This window comes from Poromitra crassiceps, assembly GCF_964638095.1.
Source record: "Poromitra crassiceps genome assembly, chromosome: 10".
In the NCBI taxonomy this organism is placed as follows: domain Eukaryota; kingdom Metazoa; phylum Chordata; class Actinopteri; order Beryciformes; family Melamphaidae; genus Poromitra; species Poromitra crassiceps.
In genome coordinates this window covers 5,316,459-5,339,315 of record NC_139631.1, presented here as the reverse complement: position 1 = coordinate 5,339,315, position 22,857 = coordinate 5,316,459, and the positions used below count along the sequence as shown (strand labels likewise).

General features: G+C 43.0%; 1 protein-coding gene across 1 annotated transcript; it reads right to left on the bottom strand.

Moving 5' to 3' along the window:
* Positions 1-1,252: 1,252 nt before the first annotated feature.
* mapk1 (mitogen-activated protein kinase 1) lies at positions 1,253-22,482 on the bottom strand. The gene is made up of 9 exons (XM_083643895.1): positions 22,166-22,482; positions 9,262-9,444; positions 6,677-6,866; positions 5,800-5,916; positions 4,863-4,977; positions 4,262-4,393; positions 3,520-3,629; positions 2,815-2,943; positions 1,253-2,572 (listed from the first exon to the last, which is right to left on the bottom strand). The coding sequence occupies exons 1-8, from the start codon at positions 22,306-22,308 to the stop codon at positions 2,827-2,829; spliced, it is 1,107 nt and encodes a 368-aa protein (XP_083500021.1). The 5' UTR covers positions 22,309-22,482; the 3' UTR covers positions 1,253-2,572; positions 2,815-2,826.
* Positions 22,483-22,857: the final 375 nt, after the last annotated feature.

Genomic DNA, 22,857 nt, shown 5'->3' with positions numbered 1-22,857 from the left:
CATTGGCAGACTTTTTCAGTTAGTAGCAGAGTGCTAGGTTTCAAAAAAATCATTGGGCTTCAGACTAATGTTACTTTGCCAGAAAAACGGTGCTTCTGTGGCACCGCCCACTGTTTATTTCAACCAATTAGATTAGGTCTGCTTCTGAGAAACATTTGTATAACTAAAACTCCAATTTACTCTCCAACATGTTCTAAAGTGTATGCAAATATATAAGAATCAAAAGCTAAGAATCTGTACTATTGCCTCACTCATATATGATTGAAAAAGTTCATACATTTACAGCTAGCCTCAGTACTTTTTCCACACACTGTATATACATCATGGAAAATTGCTTTCATCCAAATGACAGCCGATGCAACAGCAGCTGGACAGTTATGAAATTGGCCTGTTAAATTATTAATTATATTTTTAATTCCTTGGTTTACTTTAAGTGCCAGAGGAGTCAGATTCTTGGAGAATCCACTCATGTAGATTATTTTCGTGTAGTAAATAACACTTTAATTCATTCATTAGGTCACTCACGTTACCAAATTAACGTGTGTTTGTTTTTGGAAGTGGGAACGCTGTAAGCTAACCTAACATGGTTAGGTGTACCATGAAACAGAACATTTGATGCCCACTTGTAAACGATTTAAAATGACAGCCATTAGATGGTGCAGTGCTACAAGCGGCCGGTAGATAAATGCTAAGTTCTTTAGATCTAGCCCAAGTGATGCTTCTGAGTTAGTTAGCTCAGAAGTTAGTTAGCTTCTGAACTGATGTTTGTCTCATCCACAAAAGTTTCAAAACACAATTTTCTTCATCTTTAAAGCTAAAATAAAACCTTCAATCAACAGCCTTGATTTCTGCTGCAGGTTTGTAATTTTAATTCCACTGCAGATTTCTGCCGGTTTTGACGTATCGTGAAAGTGTGAAATTTGAATCAAGACTTCATGTAGCTAATTAAGGACTACATGGAAAACATGATCGATCTGCCTGTTTCTGATGTGGAGTATTAAAACATGATCTCTTTCACATGCCTGGATTTCTCCGTTAAGAGGGAATAACGTGGTTTGTGATTATTGTGGCATAAATACATAGCTATGGTTATTCTCCTATTGAACCACTACAAGACATTTGTTTTAGCATGCAGATGGAATTTGGCCAAAAACGCTATATATATATATATATATATATATATATATATATATATATATATATATATATATATATATATATATAAAAACGCACATATATCAAAGTTGGAGTAAATCTATCAAAAACGCAAAAAGGTACCAAACAAACAAAGAACAGCAAAAAGACAAAGACAAAGAAAACAGGCGAAGCAAAGAAAGAAAGGGAACATACTGTAAGCAGCACCATGTGATTAGGGAGAGTGAAATAGCACAAAAAGTTAGAAGAGGAGGAGCCTGGGCTTTCCGGGCGGAGTGGCCTGGCTGTGTGGCACTTAACATCGTCTTTGTATACAGAGCTTATAACAGTCATGCAAAGGGCACAGTATATTATGCTAACAAGGCAAAGGAGGAGAGCTCAACAAGACAGAAGAAAGGAGAGAGAGCAGAAGAAAACACTGAAGAGGAAGAAAAAAGAGAGGCACAACAATATCTCTTCCCAGACACAGACAAGTTCTCTGCGATAAGTGAATTCATAATCCTGACGCGGTCATTTATGAAAAATATCCTCCTGTTCATGTCGACTGGTGCTTGTACATTATAAATCCGCTTTTCCTTTAGTTTCTCGTCATTAAGGCCAAATTGAAAGGCCAAACACGGCACCTGCCGCTGTCACTTTACAACTCAATGCGGTTTGACACAACCGTACCCATCATGGCTACGAGAAAAGAACATGGCCACGACCGTCAGTGAAAAGGAAAAACATTAGAAATGCATCGGATTCACCTTGAATTGTCACTCTTGCATTACGATATTTTCAAGACTAGAATATTTGCATTTGGGCCTTCTGTGTGGATTTAAAAAATGGCTGTTATGACGGCTTTTTGGCCCGAAGTCTGTGATTATATTGCATAATTCAGTTGATTTAATTGGGGATTTATTTTTTTGAGAGAGAGAGAGAGACCGCATGACAAAAGGTTAGAAAATTCAATAGACCTTTTTGATGGATGATTCCGATAACCTGCTCACTCAGAAATAATCTACCATTGTTTGTGCAAGATAGGCAGAATTATAACCACAAACATTGCACCAAGAAACACAACAGCTAGTTTATCACTGTCATCTGACTAGACAACAGGTCTTGAATAGGAATAGCCAGAGCCAAAGCCTTTGAGAGACACACACAAATGTTTATCTTGGCTTAAAACACAAAATCACCTCCACACTATAAGCCATGCTGTAACCCCCTCACCTCCGAGTGAGAGACAGAAAGAGTAAAGTAGAGAGAGAGAGAGACAGAGAGAGAGATTGATTCCTGACTCCATTCCTGAGCAAAGTAGACTTGACGAGTGAGACCCAAGGAATCCAGGTGATGACAGGAGAGAGGAAACCAAAATGACAGCAACAGAGTGGAGGCAGGGAGGAGCAGTGGCCAGCAGAGGGCAGTCCAGAGTCATCTGGGGAGGAAAGACAACAGTGACTGTGAGACGCGCCATCAACTAAGCATTTGTGTTTACCGGCAGGACAGGACGTAGCATGATTGTGGGATGATCACGCTATTCCCACCAGTTCCCATTTGCCCCGAACAGGTGTGCCCCAACCGACCAGAAGAGGCGCTAGTGCAGCGACCAAGACACATACCCTTAATCTGGCTTCCCACCCGCAGACACAGCCCATTATGGACGCTATGTGGACCTACCTGTGTGAGATGTTAGGACCTAAAGCCTGGCTGGAAACGTGCGGTTTCTTCAAAGATGAGCTCCTTCAGTTTCTCTTTGGGTAGGTCGTCCAGCTCCATGTCGAACTTGAATGGGGCCTCGGCTACAGGCTGCACAGAGAAGCAATGTTCGTGTAAATGTACAGTTGCAGTTAGATCCCAATTGGTTATTTATGGCACAGCAGCTAAATGGTGTAGTAGTAATAGTGTAAGTGTAAGTAATACTGCAATAAACAGAAATTAACCCATTGGTACCTGATGCAGCATTTGTGTGTGTATCCCTTTAAGACCGCGAACCGCGTTAAAGGGATACGCACACAAATGAGGGATATACACGCAAATGCTGCATCAGGTATCAATGGGTTAAAGAAATATGCACCATCATTGTGTTATGCAGAGGTGCTGCAGGTGCTGATCACTATTAGCAGCCAATTATCTTCTGATACATTTTTATTCCTTTTGTGATCATTTATTTTATTGAAGGAATTTGATTTTTGATAGCATCAAATTTAATGCTACACTAAAATTGTAATGAATAAAGAGAAAAAACTACAACAGACACCAGATCTCCACAAATGTAGCATTATAATCTCACTGTCAAAAGATGGTGCGTCCTCATTCAAAACATAGCGTCGAGTGCCCAGATGACACAAGCTGAAGTCTAACGGTCCTAAGCGACCATCTCACCTCATCTGTAGGGTCGTAATACTGCTCCAGGTATGGGTGTGCCAGGGCCTCCTCCACCTCGATCCTCTTGTGGGGGTTGAAGGTCAGCATCTTGTCCAGCAGGTCCAGTGCTACAGCAGAATCGCAGAGGGACAGGAAGGATGTGGACGTTTAAAATGGCACAAGGAGACAATAAAGGAGTTAATTTAGGTGTTATTTTGTATACTTTCTGAGCAACAGCGGCAACAACAAATTTCCCTGTCCACTAGAGGGTGCCAGGACACGCTACATCCCTCTTGGGATATACTATAACCATTATAGTATAACCCCAGAGGGATGTAGCGTGTAGCAGTATAACCGTTATATGTAGCTTCCTCTCAAAGCTCCTCTCTACTCTCACTAGCATGTTGATACAGTTACATTGTTTCTGTAACTGGATGATGTTGTACTTTTATCTGCTACTTTGATATTCGTTCTCTTAAGTGTGCTGAGTGTTTTACACTCTCCTATTGTGAATTGTTGGTAGTCTGTGTCTTTGTTGATTCTGTACTGTTCTGTTTTTTTTTTTACATGCATTCATGTACTTCTGATGTGTAACTTCTCCGCCTTCTTGGCCAGTTCTCCCTTGTAAAAGAGGCTTCGGCCTCAACAGGATTTTTAACTGGTTAAATAAAGGTAAAAAAAAAAAAAAAAAGCATTCATAGCATCTGACAGTGGTCATTTCAACAATTCCATGAGTCAAATGGCTGATTGTGACTCTGACCTTTGGGATCAGCGTTGGTGAAGAGGCGGTTCCACGGCACTTTACAGCGTGAAGGCAGTGACAAGAGGTAGTTCCTGGCCTTAATGTTGATGATGCAGTTGAGATCCTCCTGGGAGGGAGAGCCCAGGATCCCTGAGAGAGACAGAGACATGATGGAGACAACAATGAGCTTCTGCATCCATATACAACAGTGGGCAAGTGCAGACTTCTGGGGAAAAACAGGGAATGTTCAAATTCATTTTTGCACTATGTTGGTTAATTTCCTTGAGAAAGGACCCCAACGGTCTGGATGTATTCAAAATGACAGATGGGAGAAGCAAGCAATATGTGGTCTGGCAAAAAGGGCATGTTACTTAAGACATGAGACACTTTATTGTCATTGTCCCTGGCAGACAACAAAATTAGGTTTGGTACTTTCAGTGACCAGCAGCAATAAGTATATAGACAAGATATAATAGATAGTAATAAAAATTGAGAGAGAGAGACAGGCGCACGCACGCACGCAGACACACACACACACACACACACACACACACACACACACACACACACACACACACACACACACACACACACGGTAAGATATAAAGGGAGGTTTCACCTAAGATGTGGTTGAGCTGATCCAAGTAGTGCTTCCCAGGGAAGATTGGCCTGTTGGACAACATCTCAGCCAGGATGCAACCCACTGACCAGATGTCTATGGACTTGGTGTAGCCCTGCGAGACACACACACACACACACACACACACACACACACACACAATATACTTAAGGCATAATAACATATGCCATTTGGTGGATCCAATCAGTAGCATTGATGAGGCCAGTGGGACTCAAACCCCTGACCACTGTTAGTGCCATGCTCATAGGCTGGTGAAGGCAACATTACAGGAGGCTGATTTAAAAAGCAAAATAATCAAAGGGACTTGGCAACACCAGCCTACTTCCAGCTGAGCACAGACAATGAAAGGACACCAGGTAATTAACTGTGAAGGATAACCCTGTTCTGTATGAAACCTGAAACAGAAACCTGCTATTGCATTTTGAAAAGTTCTAATAATTTTTTTTGTACATTTAAGACTCAGATAAGTATCTTTAGATGTTTTAAGGACCCGTGCATACCCTTTACACACAGGAACACAGTATAGAAATGTATGGTAAGAAGGAAATATACACCTTTGATATGTTAAAATTACTTTGAAATGCTTGGTTTTGCATGGGGTTGACTTAAAAGTCTGGATTTGCTGGGGAAAATGACACTGGTAAATGACAGCAGTACAGTAGCAGAATGCAATGAGAGTAACTAGAAACAACACAGTAATAATAGGTCTCTGCACTTCTCCATCATGTTTAATTCTGCAAAAATATATGAAATGTAGAATAATATTTAAATCAGCAATACTAACAAAAACCAAAGCTCCAGGTGTCCTGGACATATAAACTGCTAAAATGGCAACAAAAAAGGAAAAGATCGACTCAACTCTCGTCCTCTCTGTTTCCTAGTTGTTGTCATGCTGAAGGTGTACTAACTAACTCACCTTGGAGTTGAGCATGATCTCAGGTGCCCGGTACCAACGGGTGGCTACATACTCTGTTAGGAACCCAGTGTGATCGTGGTCGGGATCAGCCACACGGGCCAAACCAAAGTCACAGACCTGAGGGGAGAGGATTGATACACAAAGTATGGTTGCAGTGTAAGTAGTACACAAGAACAAACAGCGGGGAGACACACCAGAAACATCTCCGATGCGTAAGCGCCACGTCGCAGGGAGGCACTCTCATTTCACTCTCTGGACTGTAGGTCCCCAATACCGCGGTCCGGGTCCGGACCCAGAAGCCGTCCTATATAGACACTGCGTAACGCGTCATCATTCAGAAACCACGCCCAAGACGGGGGAAAACACAAACTCCTGTCCAATCCTGGTGTTCTCCTATGTCACGTGCATGGTTGCGTGTTGCACCAAAAGATCGTATATACGGAAGATGAACACTCCAACTTACTTCTTCACAGCTAGATCCACATTTTTCTTCTCGCCAATTCTCAATGGCTTCCTTGTTTTGCTCAGGAGTACAAAAAAACTTTAACTTGCGATTTTTTACATTTGTTTTCTACGCAGCACACCACACAACAGCTTTTAGCTATGTTTAATTCAAGGAAAATGACACTGGTGTGTGGAAATGAACGGAGCTCTTCCTCCGTGATGGGCGTGGCCTATTACATGCACTGTCTCTATCCGGACCCAGAGCTATAACCTAGAATTCTTCGATTTTTCAGGAGAGTATCTATTTTAAAGCTGTGTAGCTATTCTAGCATTTACGGTAGTAGTGGTTTAGCGTCTCATGTGATGCCACTCTCCCACTGGCAGATGTACCTTCAGATCACAGGTGGTGTTGAGCAGAAGGTGGCAGATGTACCTTCAGATCACAGGTGGTGTTGAGCAGAAGGTTGGAGGGCTTGAGATCCCGGTGCAACACGTTGGCAGAGTGGATGTACTTGAGCCCTCGTAGGATCTGGTAGAGAAAGTAGCAGATGTGGTCGTTGCTCAGGTGCTGAGTCTTCAGAAGCTTGTACAGGTCTGTCTCCATCAGATCCTGGACAATGTATCTGCACAGCGCCACGTTAAAGAACTTTACAGTAGGGTTAGATTTCCTGCCTACCAACACGAGGGTCGCAGGTTCGAGTCAACCGTGGTAACTCCGGCTTGGTCGGTCGGTCCACACAAGCGCAATTGGCCGTGTCTGCGGTTGGAAGCCGGATTAAGGGTATGTGTCCTGGTCGCTGCACTAGCGCCTCCTCTGGCCAGTGGGGGGCACCTGACGTGCTACGTCCTGCCCCTGAAACTCCTCGCTGTCAGGTGAAAAGAAGCGGCTGCCGGCAACTTCACGTGTATCAGAGGAAGCATGTGCGAGTCTACAACTCTCCCCAGATCGGCAAAGGGGGTGGAGCAGTGATCCATCTTTCTTTTTTCTTACAATCTACTACTGACATGATATGTTGGAAGTGTTCCACCTTCCTTTATGTTCTAATTAGTGTGAGCCGCAAAGATATTTTTTCCCCCAATTCTGATTGGATCGCAAGTTATACAAATGAAGATACTACGCTCACTTCGTCAGACGAAGAGCTAATGTAGCTCGAAACGTTACCACTTGCACTTGGTGCAATAATGCTATTCAAAAGGAGCCCTTGTAGTGTGCGAGCGTATCTTCATTTGTTTCACTGCTATATTTTTCGACTCAGTACCTACCCGAAGTCTCGGCCCTTGGATGTGCATGTTTTCATCTATTCATCGCAAGTTATACAACCTATGTATGACCTCTATTTGAATACTCAAAGCGTAATTTGTCTGTTGTCTTGACAATAGGTAAATTTGACATCACTCACCTAAGGTAACTGTCATAATTTTGGCACCACAGCAGCGTGTCTGAACAGCATTACCATGGAGTACTGGACAACAGACGGAAGGCAAAATAGCCGTGCTCGATTTGTATTTGAGGAGACGTCGCAATTCAGTCAAATCTTGCAGACAGTAAATAAAGAACTTCTAGTCATTTACTTAGAGCTCATTTCTGTTTAGGAGAGAGATTTTTAGAGGTTTAGGCTCACGGTTTCTGGCAAGTAGACGGCACAATGAGCTCAGTTTGTGCTAGCTTCAGTCTGAGCCATCATCCTATCTACTGCAGAGTGTAAAAATACACATACTACATTATGACATCATCCTATCTACTGCAGAGTGTAAAAATACACATACTACATTATGACATCATCCTATCTACTGCAGAGTGTAAAAATACACATACTACATTATGACATCATCCTATCTACTGCAGAGTGTAAAAATACACATACTACATTATGACATCATCCTATCTACTGCAGAGTGTAAAAATACACATACTACATTATGACATCATCCTATCTACTGCAGAGTGTAAAAATACACATACTACATTATGACATCATCCTATCTACTGCAGAGTGTAAAAATACACATACATTATGACATCATCCTATCTACTGTAGAGTGTAAAAATACACATACTACATTATGACATCATCCTATCTACTGCAGAGTGTAAAAATGGTAAATACACATACTACATTATGACATCATCCGATCTAGATGTACTGCAGAGTGTAAAAATACACATACTACATTAAGGCAGTGTAAAAATACACATAGTACATTATGATATCATCCTATCTACTGCAGAGTGTAAAAATAGTAAATACACATACTACATTATGACATCATCCTATCTACTGCAGAGTGTAAAAATAGTAAATACACATACTACATTATGACATCATCCCATCTACTGCAGAGTGTAAAAATAGTAAATACACATACTACATTATGACATCATCCTATCTACTGCAGAGTGTAAAAATAGTAAATACACATACTACATTATGACATCATCCGATCTAGATGTACTGCAGAGTGTAAAAATACACATACTACATTATGACATCATCCTATCTACTGCAGTGTAAAAATAGTAAATACACATACTACATTATGACATCATCTTATCTAGATGTACTGCAGAGTGTAAAAATACACATACTACATTAAGGCAGTGTAAAAATACACATACTACATTAAGGCAGTGTAAAAATACACATACTACGTTATGAAAGTGAGTGACTAGGCCCCCCTGAGTCAAGCATGGCCACTTTGTTACTCTTGATATTCATTGAAGAGCATCTCGGCCAAATATATGATGAAAAGTGGCCATTATGTAATAAAACAATCCCTACAAATCACAACTCAACACATGGGACCTGAAAATCATTTCAAAGTCTCAATACAAAACATTATGGGTCTAACACTCAACAGAGAGCTCAACAGTCACGTGACTTTGTGTGATGTTTCCAGCCCCGGAAGAGAGTTCCCTGAACTTCCCCATTCATTTTCTCCATAGACAAAACGAGTTTTGAGGCTCTCTTCCGGGGCAAGAAATGTCACGTGACTGTTCGGCTCTATTGGAAAGGATACACGTCCTTCATCTGGTCAATGGTTGGTGTGCGGATGATGTCGTTGATGCTAATAATGTTCTCATGTTTGAAGCGCAGAAGGATCTTGATCTCTCTCAGGGTGCGCTGGCAGTACGTCTGGTGCTCAAAAGGGCTGATCTTCTTAATGGCCACACGAATCTTGTTGTCGCGGTCATAGGCAGAGCTGGATGGAAACAAAAAAAAAACACAAATTTGTCAACAATATTCAAGAAACGAAAATTGGCAGTTTCCTCTTCTAAGATGGTGTAAGCCATCAAAAACTCTAGTATATTGTGTTTTTCCTCCCTCAGAGTGGGCTTTTTGGGGGGTGACTACCAGGGTGGGAATGACATGGCCTCCATTGCCCCTCCCTCCGGCTGTGATGGCCTGAGATCCCCAAGGCCACCTTGGCAGTGCCCTGCTAGCAGCCTGTATGTAACCTGCCCTTTGCAAAGGATGTGTCATTGGCTCATTTTAACCCACATTTCAGAAAAAACGCTTTTCAATGTCAATAGAGCAGTTGCCTTTGTGCCCTGGCATGTGGCCTTGTGCCCTAAAAACCTTTGCGAGGCCGAAGGCCAGATGGCCTTGACCCTAAAATGACTAAATCCCACCCTGGTGACTACGCACGACAGTGAGCATGATCGCTTCGTGTTAAGAACATCACGCGAAGCTTGTCGAGAGGCGACTGTGAAGTTGAACTACCTCTGAGACGGTCCTCTGTCGGACCTTAATGTTTTGTCCTTCAGAGGTAGCAAACTGTGGAATAGCTTACCAGTGTCAGTCAGAGAGAGTAGCAGTATTCACACATTCAAGGGGCTGTTAAAGTCATGGCTCCTCAGATCAAACCAAAACTGCGACCACATCTAAACCCTCTTGTTTCATGTGTTGTTTTTTGTATATGTATATCCCTGAAAGTCCAATGTCTACCTTAGTCAATGTCCCTAATGTCTCGTGTTTTTGTTTTATCTGTATTGCATACCTGAATTGGAAATCTGTATATGCACACCTGAATTGGAAAGTCAAATGCCTCCTTCATGTATATGTATGTCTCCTCTCCTCTTTACCCCATATGTATGTATATGTCATTTACATCGTATCCCTGTCAGTTGCCCTATGTATGCACTAATTCTTCTATTTCTTTTTCTTTTTAAACTTTTTGCACTCTACCTCTACCTGTCGAGGGACTACGGATGGAAATGAGCTAAGGCTACAATCCGGCACATTTACATGCAAATGTTCATCAATGTTGCACTGTCCCTGAAATAAATAAAGAAATAAAATAAATAAAATTAAGACTGAAGATATGGAGCAATTTGTTTTTAAAGCACCCCAAACTTTAAAATTCTCTAAAAAGGATATGTATCCTCATGCGTGTGAGGATGCAACCTGATTTCTAAATCGGTTTGGATTTTAAAACTCCTGTAATGTGCTCCCGGCGTTAGATCTAGCCGCCACGAGTGTTTATATATCTCACCACAGAAATGCGTGAAACAAACCCACATAGTAGGACAGAACAGGAATGAGACAATGCGTTGCTATAGTGACGGGTTAGTAGGGATTGAAATGTAAACAAAAGTGTGCTGCTCTCCTGCAAGGGGAATATGGGTGACCTTCCTTTCCACTTGTGTGAGAGAACATGTGTGTGTGGGAGGAGAGGAGACACTGCTCTACTAACTCCATGTGCACTGCTCTACTAACTCCATGTGCACTGCCCCCACAGCAGTTTGGATACCCTGGTTTCCAGAGAAGACGTACAGTAGGGTACTACAATCTACTACAATCTGATCCAGGGAGGAGGCAGCTTAGCACAAATATCATTCACATCTTTCTAACAGTCAAAGAGGCATGCTACACCTATTTTGACAGCACAAAATAATGCCAAACATAGTAAAAACACATGCAGAAATTCTTCAACAGCTACCTTAAAAAACACACATTTACTTATTTACTTACACCTTTTCAAATTATGCATATTTTCATTCAGCTCAATTGAAACATCATAAACTAACATTCCCTCCTATAATACATAATGTCATATCACACACACCCTCTTCTTGTTGTCTGTCAGTTTTGCAGCCAGCATTCTTCAGGTCTTCTGTTTCTTTGCTTTTGACAAACAAGCATTAAAAAAGTGCTCTATATGTTGCCCTTAAATTGTGTATCTGTGATGTGACTTTTTGCTTAGCTGCAAAACCACAACCTTACAATGGTGGGTCACTATAAAACAGACTTTGGTCCACACTACATGTCACCATTTCTTGAGGCAACACCATGTGTTCCTTGTCAGTCCACTCTGTCCTTAGGCCTGCTACAGTAGCTACTTGAGGAAGTACAAAGTACACTGGGTTGTTTGTGTAGTGCTAATATGCTTGCGTTGCGTTGCCAATGTGTATTGTATGAGTCGACCTGGCCGCGCCTTATCATTAAGAGTGTGTTTTTATCATTAAAAGTGTGTTTTTGTCATCCGAGCTAATAGAGACAGTCCGCATGTCTGGGAACGCCCACAAAATGTTAAACGGCTGGCGCGCAAGTGGGGTAAAACCGCCGATATATCTCATGGGCTGACTCACCAAAAGACGGTGCTGCGGCTCTAAACTACAGGTTTGGGGGTTCTAGAGCAGAACACAAGACGTCTGCTCAGATGTGCGTTTACTGCGGTGGTTAAATCCCCGATCGTGTCTGCCTGGGCTGGGCTATCAGCTAAATTCTAACTTTGCTGAATGGATAGAACGGGGGAATTTACCCCACACTGACCCTGCCCCCAGCCAGGCTGAGCCAGCTAACCAGCGTCTATTGTGGGCGTTCCTAGAGCTTGTATGGGCGTTCCCAGACATGCGGACTGTCTCTATAAGAGAGACCGATGCTCTGAACTGGAATTTAGCACTTGAAGCGTGATGATTTTACTATGAGTATGAGTTTGATTTGGACTGTTGTGGTGATAATTCATGACAACTCGGACCGCCGTAAGTTTCAACACGGAACCCCCCCCTCCCCCCCAAACACAGGCTATATAGGTTGCTATACTGTAGCAACCTGTGTTCAGTTAGCATTGTCGCTATCTACTAGCTAACAATGCTATACCAAACATGCTGAATTTCACATATTGCTCGAATCAGAGCGAAACATAGATGACACAAACACATTAACTAACACATCTACAAATGTATTGGGGCGACGGCCAATCACAGCTCTCGTCCTGTTCACGTCATCGGCCAATCACAGCTCTCGTGCTGTTCACGTCATTGGCGTGTAGGTTGCTCTGGAGTAAGTGTGATGGAGCCTCTTGGTGAGGGGTCTGCCATTCACCCCGGCCCCTACTCTACTCATCAGCCTATCAGAACACAGCAGATTACCCCTGCTCTAGTCATCAGCCTATCAGAACACAGCAGATTACCCCTGCTCTAGTCATCAGCCTATCAGAACACTTTGAGCTTGTTGAAGCAACAATGATAGGGAGGGGGAAATCAGTAGTATGTTTGATTTTTCAATAAGAGAAAGCACTGATGCTATCAAGACTGTTGCAAATGACTATTGTATCCGTTAATGTTTAGTATCGATACATATCGATACTATTGATACCTGTTGCACATGAGTATGTATCCGTTTCAAATGTTCAGTATTGATACTTATCGATATTGATACTTTTGACAACCCTATTTGGAACAGAATCTGTTCTGAGCGGCCTTTCCTGTTTCCTCTGTTTTGCTATTGTTTTCTGAGCATGCTCAGTACGCAGGAAGGAGGACGAGGACGGGGGGCGGGGGGCTCGGTTGCCAAGGAGATGGGAATACAAGGTTTCACACTGCAGCCTCAGTGTTATGCAATAGGCTGTTGAAGGGGTTGGGTTGAGGGAAGGAGGAGAAAAGCTCTTGTGTACTGAGCACACAAGAAAGCCCAGATCTGTACGTCCACGCTGCAGCAACAAGACAGCTATCAGATCTGTATGTCCACACTGCAGCAACAAGACAGCTATCAGATCTGTACGTCCACGCTGCAGCAACAAGACAGCTATCAGATCTGTATGTCCACACTGCAGCAACAAGACAGCTATCAGATCTGTATGTCCACACTGCAGCAACAAGACAGCTATCAGATCTGTACGTCCACACTGCAGCAACAAGACAGCTATCAGATCTGTATGTCCACACTGCAGCAACAAGACAGCTATCAGATCTGTATGTCCACACTGCAGCAACAAGACAGCTATCAGATCTGTATGTCCACACTGCAGCAACAAGACAGCTATCAGATCTGTATGTCCACGCTGCAGCAACAAGACAACTATCAGATCTGTATGTCCACACTGCAACAAGACAGCTATCAGATCTGTATGTCCACACTGCAACAAGACAGCTATCAGATCTGTATGTCCACACTGCAGCAACAAGACAGCTATCAGATCTGTACGTCCACACTGCAGCAACAAGACAGCTATCAGATCTGTATGTCCACACTGCAGCAACAAGACAGCTATCAGATCTGTATGTCCACACTGCAGCAACAAGACAGCTATCAGATCTGTACGTCCACGCAGCAACAAGACAGCTATCAGATCTGTATGTCCACACTGCAGCAACAAGACAGCTATCAGATCTGTATGTCCACGCTGCAGCAACAAGACAACTATCAGATATGTATGTCCACGCTGCAGCAACAAGACAGCTATCAGATCTGTATGTCCACACTGCAGCAACAAGACAGCTATCAGATCTGTACGTCCACACAGCAACAAGACAGCTATCAGATCTGTACGTCCACGCAGCAACAAGACAGCTATCAGATCTGTACGTCCACACAGCAACAAGACAGCTATCAGATGATCTGTACGTCGTCCACGCAGCAACAAGACAGCTATCAGATCTGTACGTCCACGCTGCAGCAACAAGACAGCTATCAGATCTGTATGTCCACGCTGCAGCAACAAGACAGCTATCAGATATGTACGTCCACGCTGCAGCAACAATACAGCTATCAGATCTGTACGTCCACGCTGCAGCAACAAGACAGCTATCAGATGATCTGTACGTCGTCCACGCAGCAACAAGACAGCTATCAGATATGTATGTCCACGCTGCAGCAACAAGACAGCTATCAGATGATCTGTACGTCGTCCACGCAGCAACAAGACAGCTATCAGATCTGTACGCCCACACTGCAACAAGACAGCCATCAGATCTGTATGTCCACACAGCAACAAGACAGCTATCAGATCTGTACGTCCACGCAGCAACAAGACAGCCATCAGATCTGTATGTCCACACAGCAACAAGACAGCTATCAGATCTGTATGTCCACACTGCAGCAACAAGACAGCTATCAGATCTGTATGTCCACACTGCAACAAGACAGCCATCAGATCTGTATGTCCACACTGCAACAAGACAGCTATCAGATCTGTATGTCCACACTGCAGCAACAAGACAGCTATCAGATCTGTATGTCCACACTGCAACAAGACAACTATCAGATCTGTACGTCCATGCAGCAACAAGACAGCCATCAGATCTGTATGTCCACACTGCAGCAACAAGACAGCTATCAGATCTGTATGTCCACACTGCAGCAACAAGACAACTATCAGATCTGTATGTCCACACTGCAACAAGACAACTATCAGATCTGTACGTCCATGCAGCAACAACAAGACAGCTATCAGATCTGTATGTCCACACTGCAACAAGACAACTATCAGATCTGTACGTCCACGCTGCAGCAACAAGACAGCCATCAGATCTGTATGTCCACACTGCAACAAGACAGCTATCAGATCTGTATGTCCACACTGCAGCAACAAGACAGCTATCAGATCTGTATGTCCACACTGCAGCAACAAGACAGCTATCAGATCTGTACGTCCACGCAGCAGCAACAAGACAGCTATCAGATCTGTACGTCCACGCAGCAACAAGACAGCTATCAGATCTGTATGTCCACACTGCAACAAGACAACTATCAGATATGTACGTCCACGCAGCAACAACAAGACAGCTATCAGATCTGTACGTCCACACAGCAACAACAAGACAGCTATCAGATATGTACGTCCACGCAGCAACAACAAGACAGCTATCAGATCTGTATGTCCACGCAGCAACAAGACAGCTATCAGATCTGTACGTCCACGCAGCAACAAGACAGCCATCAGATCTGTATGTCCACACTGCAACAACAAGACAGCTATCAGATCTATACGTCCACACTGCAACAACAAGACAGCCATCAGATCTGTACGTCCACGCAGCAACAACACAGCCATTCCAGAGTCCCATGCTGCCTAAGCCCCTTTTATATATAGATCGATTTTACTTTTGCTGCAACAACCTGGCAGGGATCAATAAACTTTCATCTTATAGATGACAGATAGAGCAATTTCTCCACTGACAGCAGCACCCTCAATGCAGTGCAGCCACAAGACATGTTGTGTTTTGAGTCACTTTTTCCTCACCTGGTAAAACCCTTGCTCTCTTGCTTACTATTTGCTACTTGCTAGATTGTTATCGCTCTCTCTCTCCACCTACACAGACTGACATTCTGGGAAACGGAGGGCAGGCCATCACGCTGAAGTAGATAAGACTGGCAGAGGGAAACTGTGTACACACCATAATAGCAAATTGTAACACGTCATCATAAGAAAATAACTCCTGTTAAGCAAGCATTGAACATCACCGGTTTTTGATAGCAAACAATGCAACAGCATCCCATCCAAGGGCACAGATTTGTCTTTGCTATGTACAGTAAAGGGTAACCAGATTATAATTCTAATATGCAATATTTACATCTAATCATAACGCTATGCATGTTTTGTGACAATGTAATTCTGTGGTTCCTTTCTCTCTACCATCCTCATTTTCTTTCCATTCTTTAAGCGAGGCTTTTTCAAACTGACACTTGTTGTGTACCTCAGTACTGATTTCAGTCACTATCAATCACTGCTGATCACTTTCCCATGAAGACATTTCACCATTCTCATTTCTTCAAATAGCCCTCGGCTACAGTCTGTTGTGGGAATCGGCCTACAGCGAATAAATTACACAATAGCTTTACTAGAGATCACAAGAAAAACAAAAGAAGGCCAAATACAGATGTGCTTATTTGTGATACAATCAACCGTCAGGCCACGTTATTGGAAATTTGTCAGATCTTCATGTACAGTACAATTATATGTTGTCAATATCTACATTGATTTAGAAGCAAGAGTTTGACTTTCAAAATCAAGCGGACAAAACCACAGGTGAATGAAGCCAATAAGGAAGTGGTGGAAAGCTATTCCTATTACGTCCACTAGGAGCCTTCGTTCTGCCTGTCAAAAAATGTCAACATGGCAGCGCTCGTGAACCCAAATGTTCGGCTTAAAAACGGCCCTTTCAACCTAAAGTGTGGTCCACACAACAAAGATTAATATCCGACCTGAAAAAAAATCTTGGTCATATTTATTTGAACAACTATGATTCACAATATAGTTGAGACAGAACAGACAGCAAGAACTGTGACGTCCACCTGAGAAACATTCTGCAAATCCCAAGTACAGTGTGTAATCCTTTAAAAAGCGTTCGTCGGACATCTTGTTTATTTCTTTGAGAACGGCGCTGCCACATTGTTACGCAACTGCTGCATAACTTCCACTTCAACCAACACTCGGAGAACATTATCTCCGTTTCCAGGTCGTTATCAACAAAGCCATGGATTTCACAACCAGCGGAGTCTCTACATTCATACTACTAATCCATTTTCCATTTGTCATGCTAAATGTGGGGGTGATGATGATGAGGACTTGAGACTTGGACTTGAGTCGCACTTAAGTCACACACACAGTGACTTGAGACTTGACTTGAGACTTGTCCTCAAAGACTTGAGACTTGACTTGGACGTGAAGGTTTGGGACTTGTGAACAATCTTTATTTTTCTATTTTCTTTTTTGGTGCATTAACATGAAGGAAATGTCTACTAATGTCATCTCTGATCATTGCTGCTACTGTATTCTAATAGATAAGCAGTGAGGAAAATACAGTACATGCGATTTCAGACGGAAGCCCGGAAGCCCGTGCTTCCATCTGAAATCGCATGTACTGTATTTTCCTCTTTGACTTCCTTAGTTTTAGCTGCAGTGTTACTTTAGATGCAGTGTTCTAAGCAGACCGGATGACATGCAGCAGATGATAAAACGCTCATCCATAGGGACTTGAGACTTGACTTGGACTTGCAAAAAATGACTTGTGAGCATCTCTGGGTACTATGAGGATAATAATCAAGTAAGATAGATCATATCATTAAGTATAAATGTAAAATAAAATGCAAATAGTAATAATAATAATATGTACGGTTTCTCCATACATCATCATCCAGGGATTCAACCTGTCTAGTGAGTTTGTCACCAGAATAGCAAAGCCATCGTCACCCTCATCCTTATTCCGTTTTCCTGAGGATGTCTGCCTCTTGTCGGTGGTATATCATCTAATCAATATCACAGCCAAACTTCACATTTGTCAAGTATATAAAACCATGACAGATTCAGATCAGAGTGTACTCTCTGCTCATCTTGATACACTCGCCATTTCCTACAACCCCCCACGCAATACAACCGCAGGTGCCTCTTGGCTTGGCAGTTGCCTCTGCAAACAAACTGCCTATTAATGCTAGGCTGGTGATTTGTAACTTGCACCATTTGTAACGTTAGCAAAGGGATAGTGAGGATCACGATTTATTTATCTAACTAATGCCAGCATGGTATTGCTGCTTTCTGAGATAGGAAAATGGTGGCAACCATCATCAACAGCATAAAACGATGTATTTCCACGTGTAAATAATGTGTTCTCTTTTGACTCTCCTTTCTCTGTTTGACCATGGTACAACAGGCAAGGCTGATGGACAAAAACACTGTGCACAAACTCTGGAGACGTCCGAGCTGGGGGAGGGAGGAAGGTGTTCTCTGAGCTGGGTGGTAGTGTTGTAAATGTGTCAGTTATCGAAGCAGTTGAGCTCAAATCTGCAGCATTGGGAGTAAAGTGAACTCCTTGCATGGCAGCTAGGGGGCGTCCGGGTAGTGTAGCCGTAGATTCCCTGCCGACCAACACGAGGGTCGCAGGTTCGAGCCCCCGTGTTAACTCCGGCTTGGTCGGGTGCAGAGCCGTATAATAGAAGAGTTCTGACATCTCCATTCACTCCAATGGACCAGTTTTTTTCCAGGAAGTAGAAAGTGGAACTCTTCAGTAAAAAAAGCAGCACTGTCGAGTTGCATCAAAATAGACAGTGTTGTACTCTGAAAGGGTTTTTCATCCCTTGAAATGGATCAAATTGTACATTATCGGCTTTATTTTAGCATGCAAAAGTAGTGCGAGACCCATTCCTGGCTGTTCATTGGCTAATGAGTCTCGCATTTTGGTCCTCCGCTGACGCCACTCTCTTACTAGAGGACACTAGTCGGGTGTCCATACAGGCACAATTGGCCGTCTCTGCAGGTGGCAAGCCGGATTAAGGGTATGTGTTCTGCTGCACTTGGGTCGGCCTGTTTTCCGGGGGAAGGGGTACAGCGTGATCCTCCCATGCGCCACATCCTGCGACTGCACATGTATCAGAGGAAGCACGTGCTAGTCTACAACTCTCCACAGATCGACAGAGGGGGTGCAGCTGCAGCAACGACCAGGACAGCTTGGAAGGAGCGAATTGGTCAAGTGCAATTGGGGAGAAAAGGGGAGGGGCTTGAATGTTTTATGTTGCGCTGAACTACAAGTCATTGTGTCATCTCGGGGGGCGACGAGACGGCCTACAGAGAGGAGGTGAGGGTCCTGGAACAATGGTGCCAGGACAACCACCTCTCTCTGAACGTCTCCAAGACCAAGGAGATCATTGTGGACTACAGGAGAGGGGGGGGGCACACACCCCCCAATCACCATCAACGGCACAGTGGTGGAAAGGGTGGACAGCTTCAAGTACCTGGGAGTCAACATCCACCAGGACCTGACCTGGGCCGGCCACACCGCCACTGTTGTCAAAAAGGCCCAACAGCGAATACACGGACTCAGGCGCCTGAAGAAGTTTGGGCTAAGGAAAGAAATCCTCAGGGACTTCTACAGAGGCACCATTGAAAGCCTGCTGACTGGCTGCTTCACCGCCTGGTACGGGAACTGTACCACCATGGACCGCAGGGCGCTACGGAGGGTGAGGCGCGCGGCCCAGCACGTAACAGGAGACGAGTTGCCAGAACTGCACGAACTGTATAACCAGCGGTGCCTCAGGAGGTCCCTGAAGATCATCAAAGACACAAACCATCCCCACAACAGCCTGTTCTCCCTGCTACCCTCAGGGAGGAGATACAGGGTTCCAAAAGCACGCACAAATCGCTTGAGGAACAGTTTCTTCCCGCAGGCCACGAGACTCCTTAACATACACAAATAGTGTAGTAGTCGTACCGTACCGTACTGCAGCTGCTACCATTATGTATGCCTAATGTTTAATTGTATGTCTAACAAGGTACATGCTATTTGCACCTGTATGTCAATTACGTCGAATTTAAAATGTCTGAACACGTCTAACGTATGCACAATGCCTAATGTTTAATTGTATGTTTAACAAGGTACATGCTATTTGCACTGTATGTCAAATACGTCGAATTAAAATGTCCGAACATGTCTAACGTATGCACATAACATGTGCACCTATGTGCAATGAATATGCCACTGACTTGTCTTATCGCTATTCTGCCTCATTGCCTATTGCTGCTTAGTATTGCCTATTGATGCCTATTTCTTATTGCCTATTGCTCATTGCTTGTTGCCTATTTGTACTATGTCGTAAACGGAGTCCACAGCACAAGAATTTCACACGTGATACTTGTACCATGGAGTGACAATAAAAATCTTGAATCTTGAATCTTGAAAATTGTGCCCGTCTTCATCTTGGCAGGCGTAATAATCACAGAAATGACACAAATGACATCTTCTGAATGGCCAACAGGATTTCAGAGTGTCAAGGCTCTCATCATCTCCCCGCCTCTCCTCTTGGCTGTAGAGTGGTGGTACTGATGTCAGAGGCAGAGAGGTTGCCATGGAGATGGGTGCCATGGTGGCATTTCAAGAGGACGGCTCGGGGCAGAACGAAGCGCCGTGTCAGCAGTTCAGAACCAGACGGGTCAAGGAGGCGAGATCCAACATTTGTCAGACTGAAGTTGTTAAAGGCTCACCGGGTATTATATTGAGGGTGTAGCGCTAAGACAGACTGTTGGCTTCACAACCATTTTCCATATATGCAGTGGGTATCACTGGTAACAAATACAAATATTTGATTAAAAAAAAAAAAAATCCTCGTAAAAAGAATATATTTCCATGGGTTAGATTTATTATGATTCTAGCCTTGCCAGAGCATTTCCAAGTATAATAAAGCATAGACTTACAGTATGTAACAACATGATCTGGATCATGTTTTTTTTGCAGGCCCACACGTGTGGCAGATACGTGCAGTTGTCTTGTAGGCAGCGGCCGAGCTCTCTTAAAAACATCTAATAATTGGAGTTTATTGAGTATCCACACAGCTACACCATAAAATTGATGACCAGCTCTTACAAGTGATATAAACAATATAAACTGTTTCACACATGCTTGGTGTGAATGCAGCAGTAAAATTTGTAATCTGCTTTTAGACTTGTGCTTCATAGTTTCACTTTCAAGTTTTGACCAGTTTACAGCTTCCAGCATTGACTTTGAAGCATCAAGTTGTCTCTTAAAGCTACAGCAGCCTCACTCTTGGCCTCACCACACTGGAACACTGGAAAGTAAAGTGGCGGCGAGATCATTCATGCACAAATGACATCACTGGTCCACACCTGAACTCAAATCAACTCTCAATAACTGTCAAAGTAAATGAATGTCTGTAAAACTGTTTACACTTTTCGGTTACGTGTGAAATCATGTGCAAAATAAATCAGCATTGAAAATGGGCGGAGTGTTCCTTTAATCCTGTTCATGAATCTGCAAGAAATTATCTTGAGCAACTGTCAAAGATCATAGGAGAAACATCCATGATGCTAAACAACTTCTCTGTAGCCTGGCTCTGTGCCAAAACACTATTCTCGGGAAACATGCTTATACTCTCACCACAAAAACCTACAATGCTGTTGTTTTAAACAAATAAAATATATTATGTAATAAAATGTGCACAATTAAGGTAATCTACATTACCATATTTACTGTCAATGACATTACCACTGGTTGAAGAAACAATAAGTTACACTGGTATAATAAAAGGGTCCAGAATTGTTGTAATATGATCAGGTTAAAGTGAAAATGAAATTGTTCTTTTGGGATAGTTAGATGCATGCTATGAATTTACATGAAAGATGTGGTGAATCGATCCCCCATGAGTTTACCGTCCTATTTGTATTTTGAGGTAGTTTAATAATAACAATAATATAATAATATAATAATAATAATAATAATAATAATAATAATAATAATAATAATAATAATAACAATAACGCAAACAAAAGAGAGCAACATTAGAACATGGATTGAGGAGAAATAAGGGGGGAAACGAGATTTGCAGAAGTAGTTTTGTTGGGGAGTAAAACGGAGAATGCAAATGGTTTTGTAGGCAGAAATCTCATATCTGATCACATAATATATAAGATGCAAGTTAGCTGTGTGTGGTAAGGTTAAATAATAATAAGAAATAAATCAACAAATAAAATCGGGGGAGAGTAATCTATAAGCATGTCAACTTTTTATTCTCCTTTACGGACCCCGTCTGACATCAGTTTGACACTATTTTGATGAGACGTAAGCCAACGTTAAGTACATTCGTAAACACTCACTGTAGGCTACTGTAAGAACAATCTGAATGGAGTCTAGTAGTATCCACATATCAGCAATAATTAAACAAGTTTGATGCTGTGACTGAGGTTTGCTGCTTACCACACCATCCCGTAGGCTCCCTCGCCGATGTAGGAGAGGTTGCTGTACCGAGGCCCGACATCGAAGGCCTGCCCGCGGACCAGCTCGGCTCCTGACCCGCAGCCAGCAGCAGCCTGGGCAGCAGATACCGCAGCTGTCGCCATGATGAAAACTGCCTTCCCACTCTATCAAAAAGCACAGCCTAGAAAATATAGATGTGTATTTGTCTCCGTCGTCGCTCTGACTCTGGACCAAAGTGGACAGTATGGCTTCGGTAGGTATCACGTATAGTAGTGATGTTTGTTTGTTTGTTTTCAGTAAATTGTGCGCTCAGAGCAGGGCGACCACACCAGCCGTCAAATATCAAATAACTGTGTGTGTGGAGAGGAGAGTTTCTGCTGCAGGAAATAACGGAGATGATCACGTGACACTGTGATGCCTTCAAGTGCCTTGGTGAAAACGTCGGGATTTTCGCAACCCCCCCCCCCCCCCCCCACAAACACACACACCAGAGCCATATAATAGAAGAGTTCTGACATCTCCATTCACTCCAATGGACCAGTTTTTTTCCAGGAAGTAGAAAGTGGAACTCTTCAGTAAAAAAAGCAGCACTGTCGAGTTGCATCAAAATAGACAGTGTTGTACTTTGACAGGGTTTTTCATCCCTTGAAATGAATCAAATTGTACATTATCTGCTTTATTTTAGCATGCAA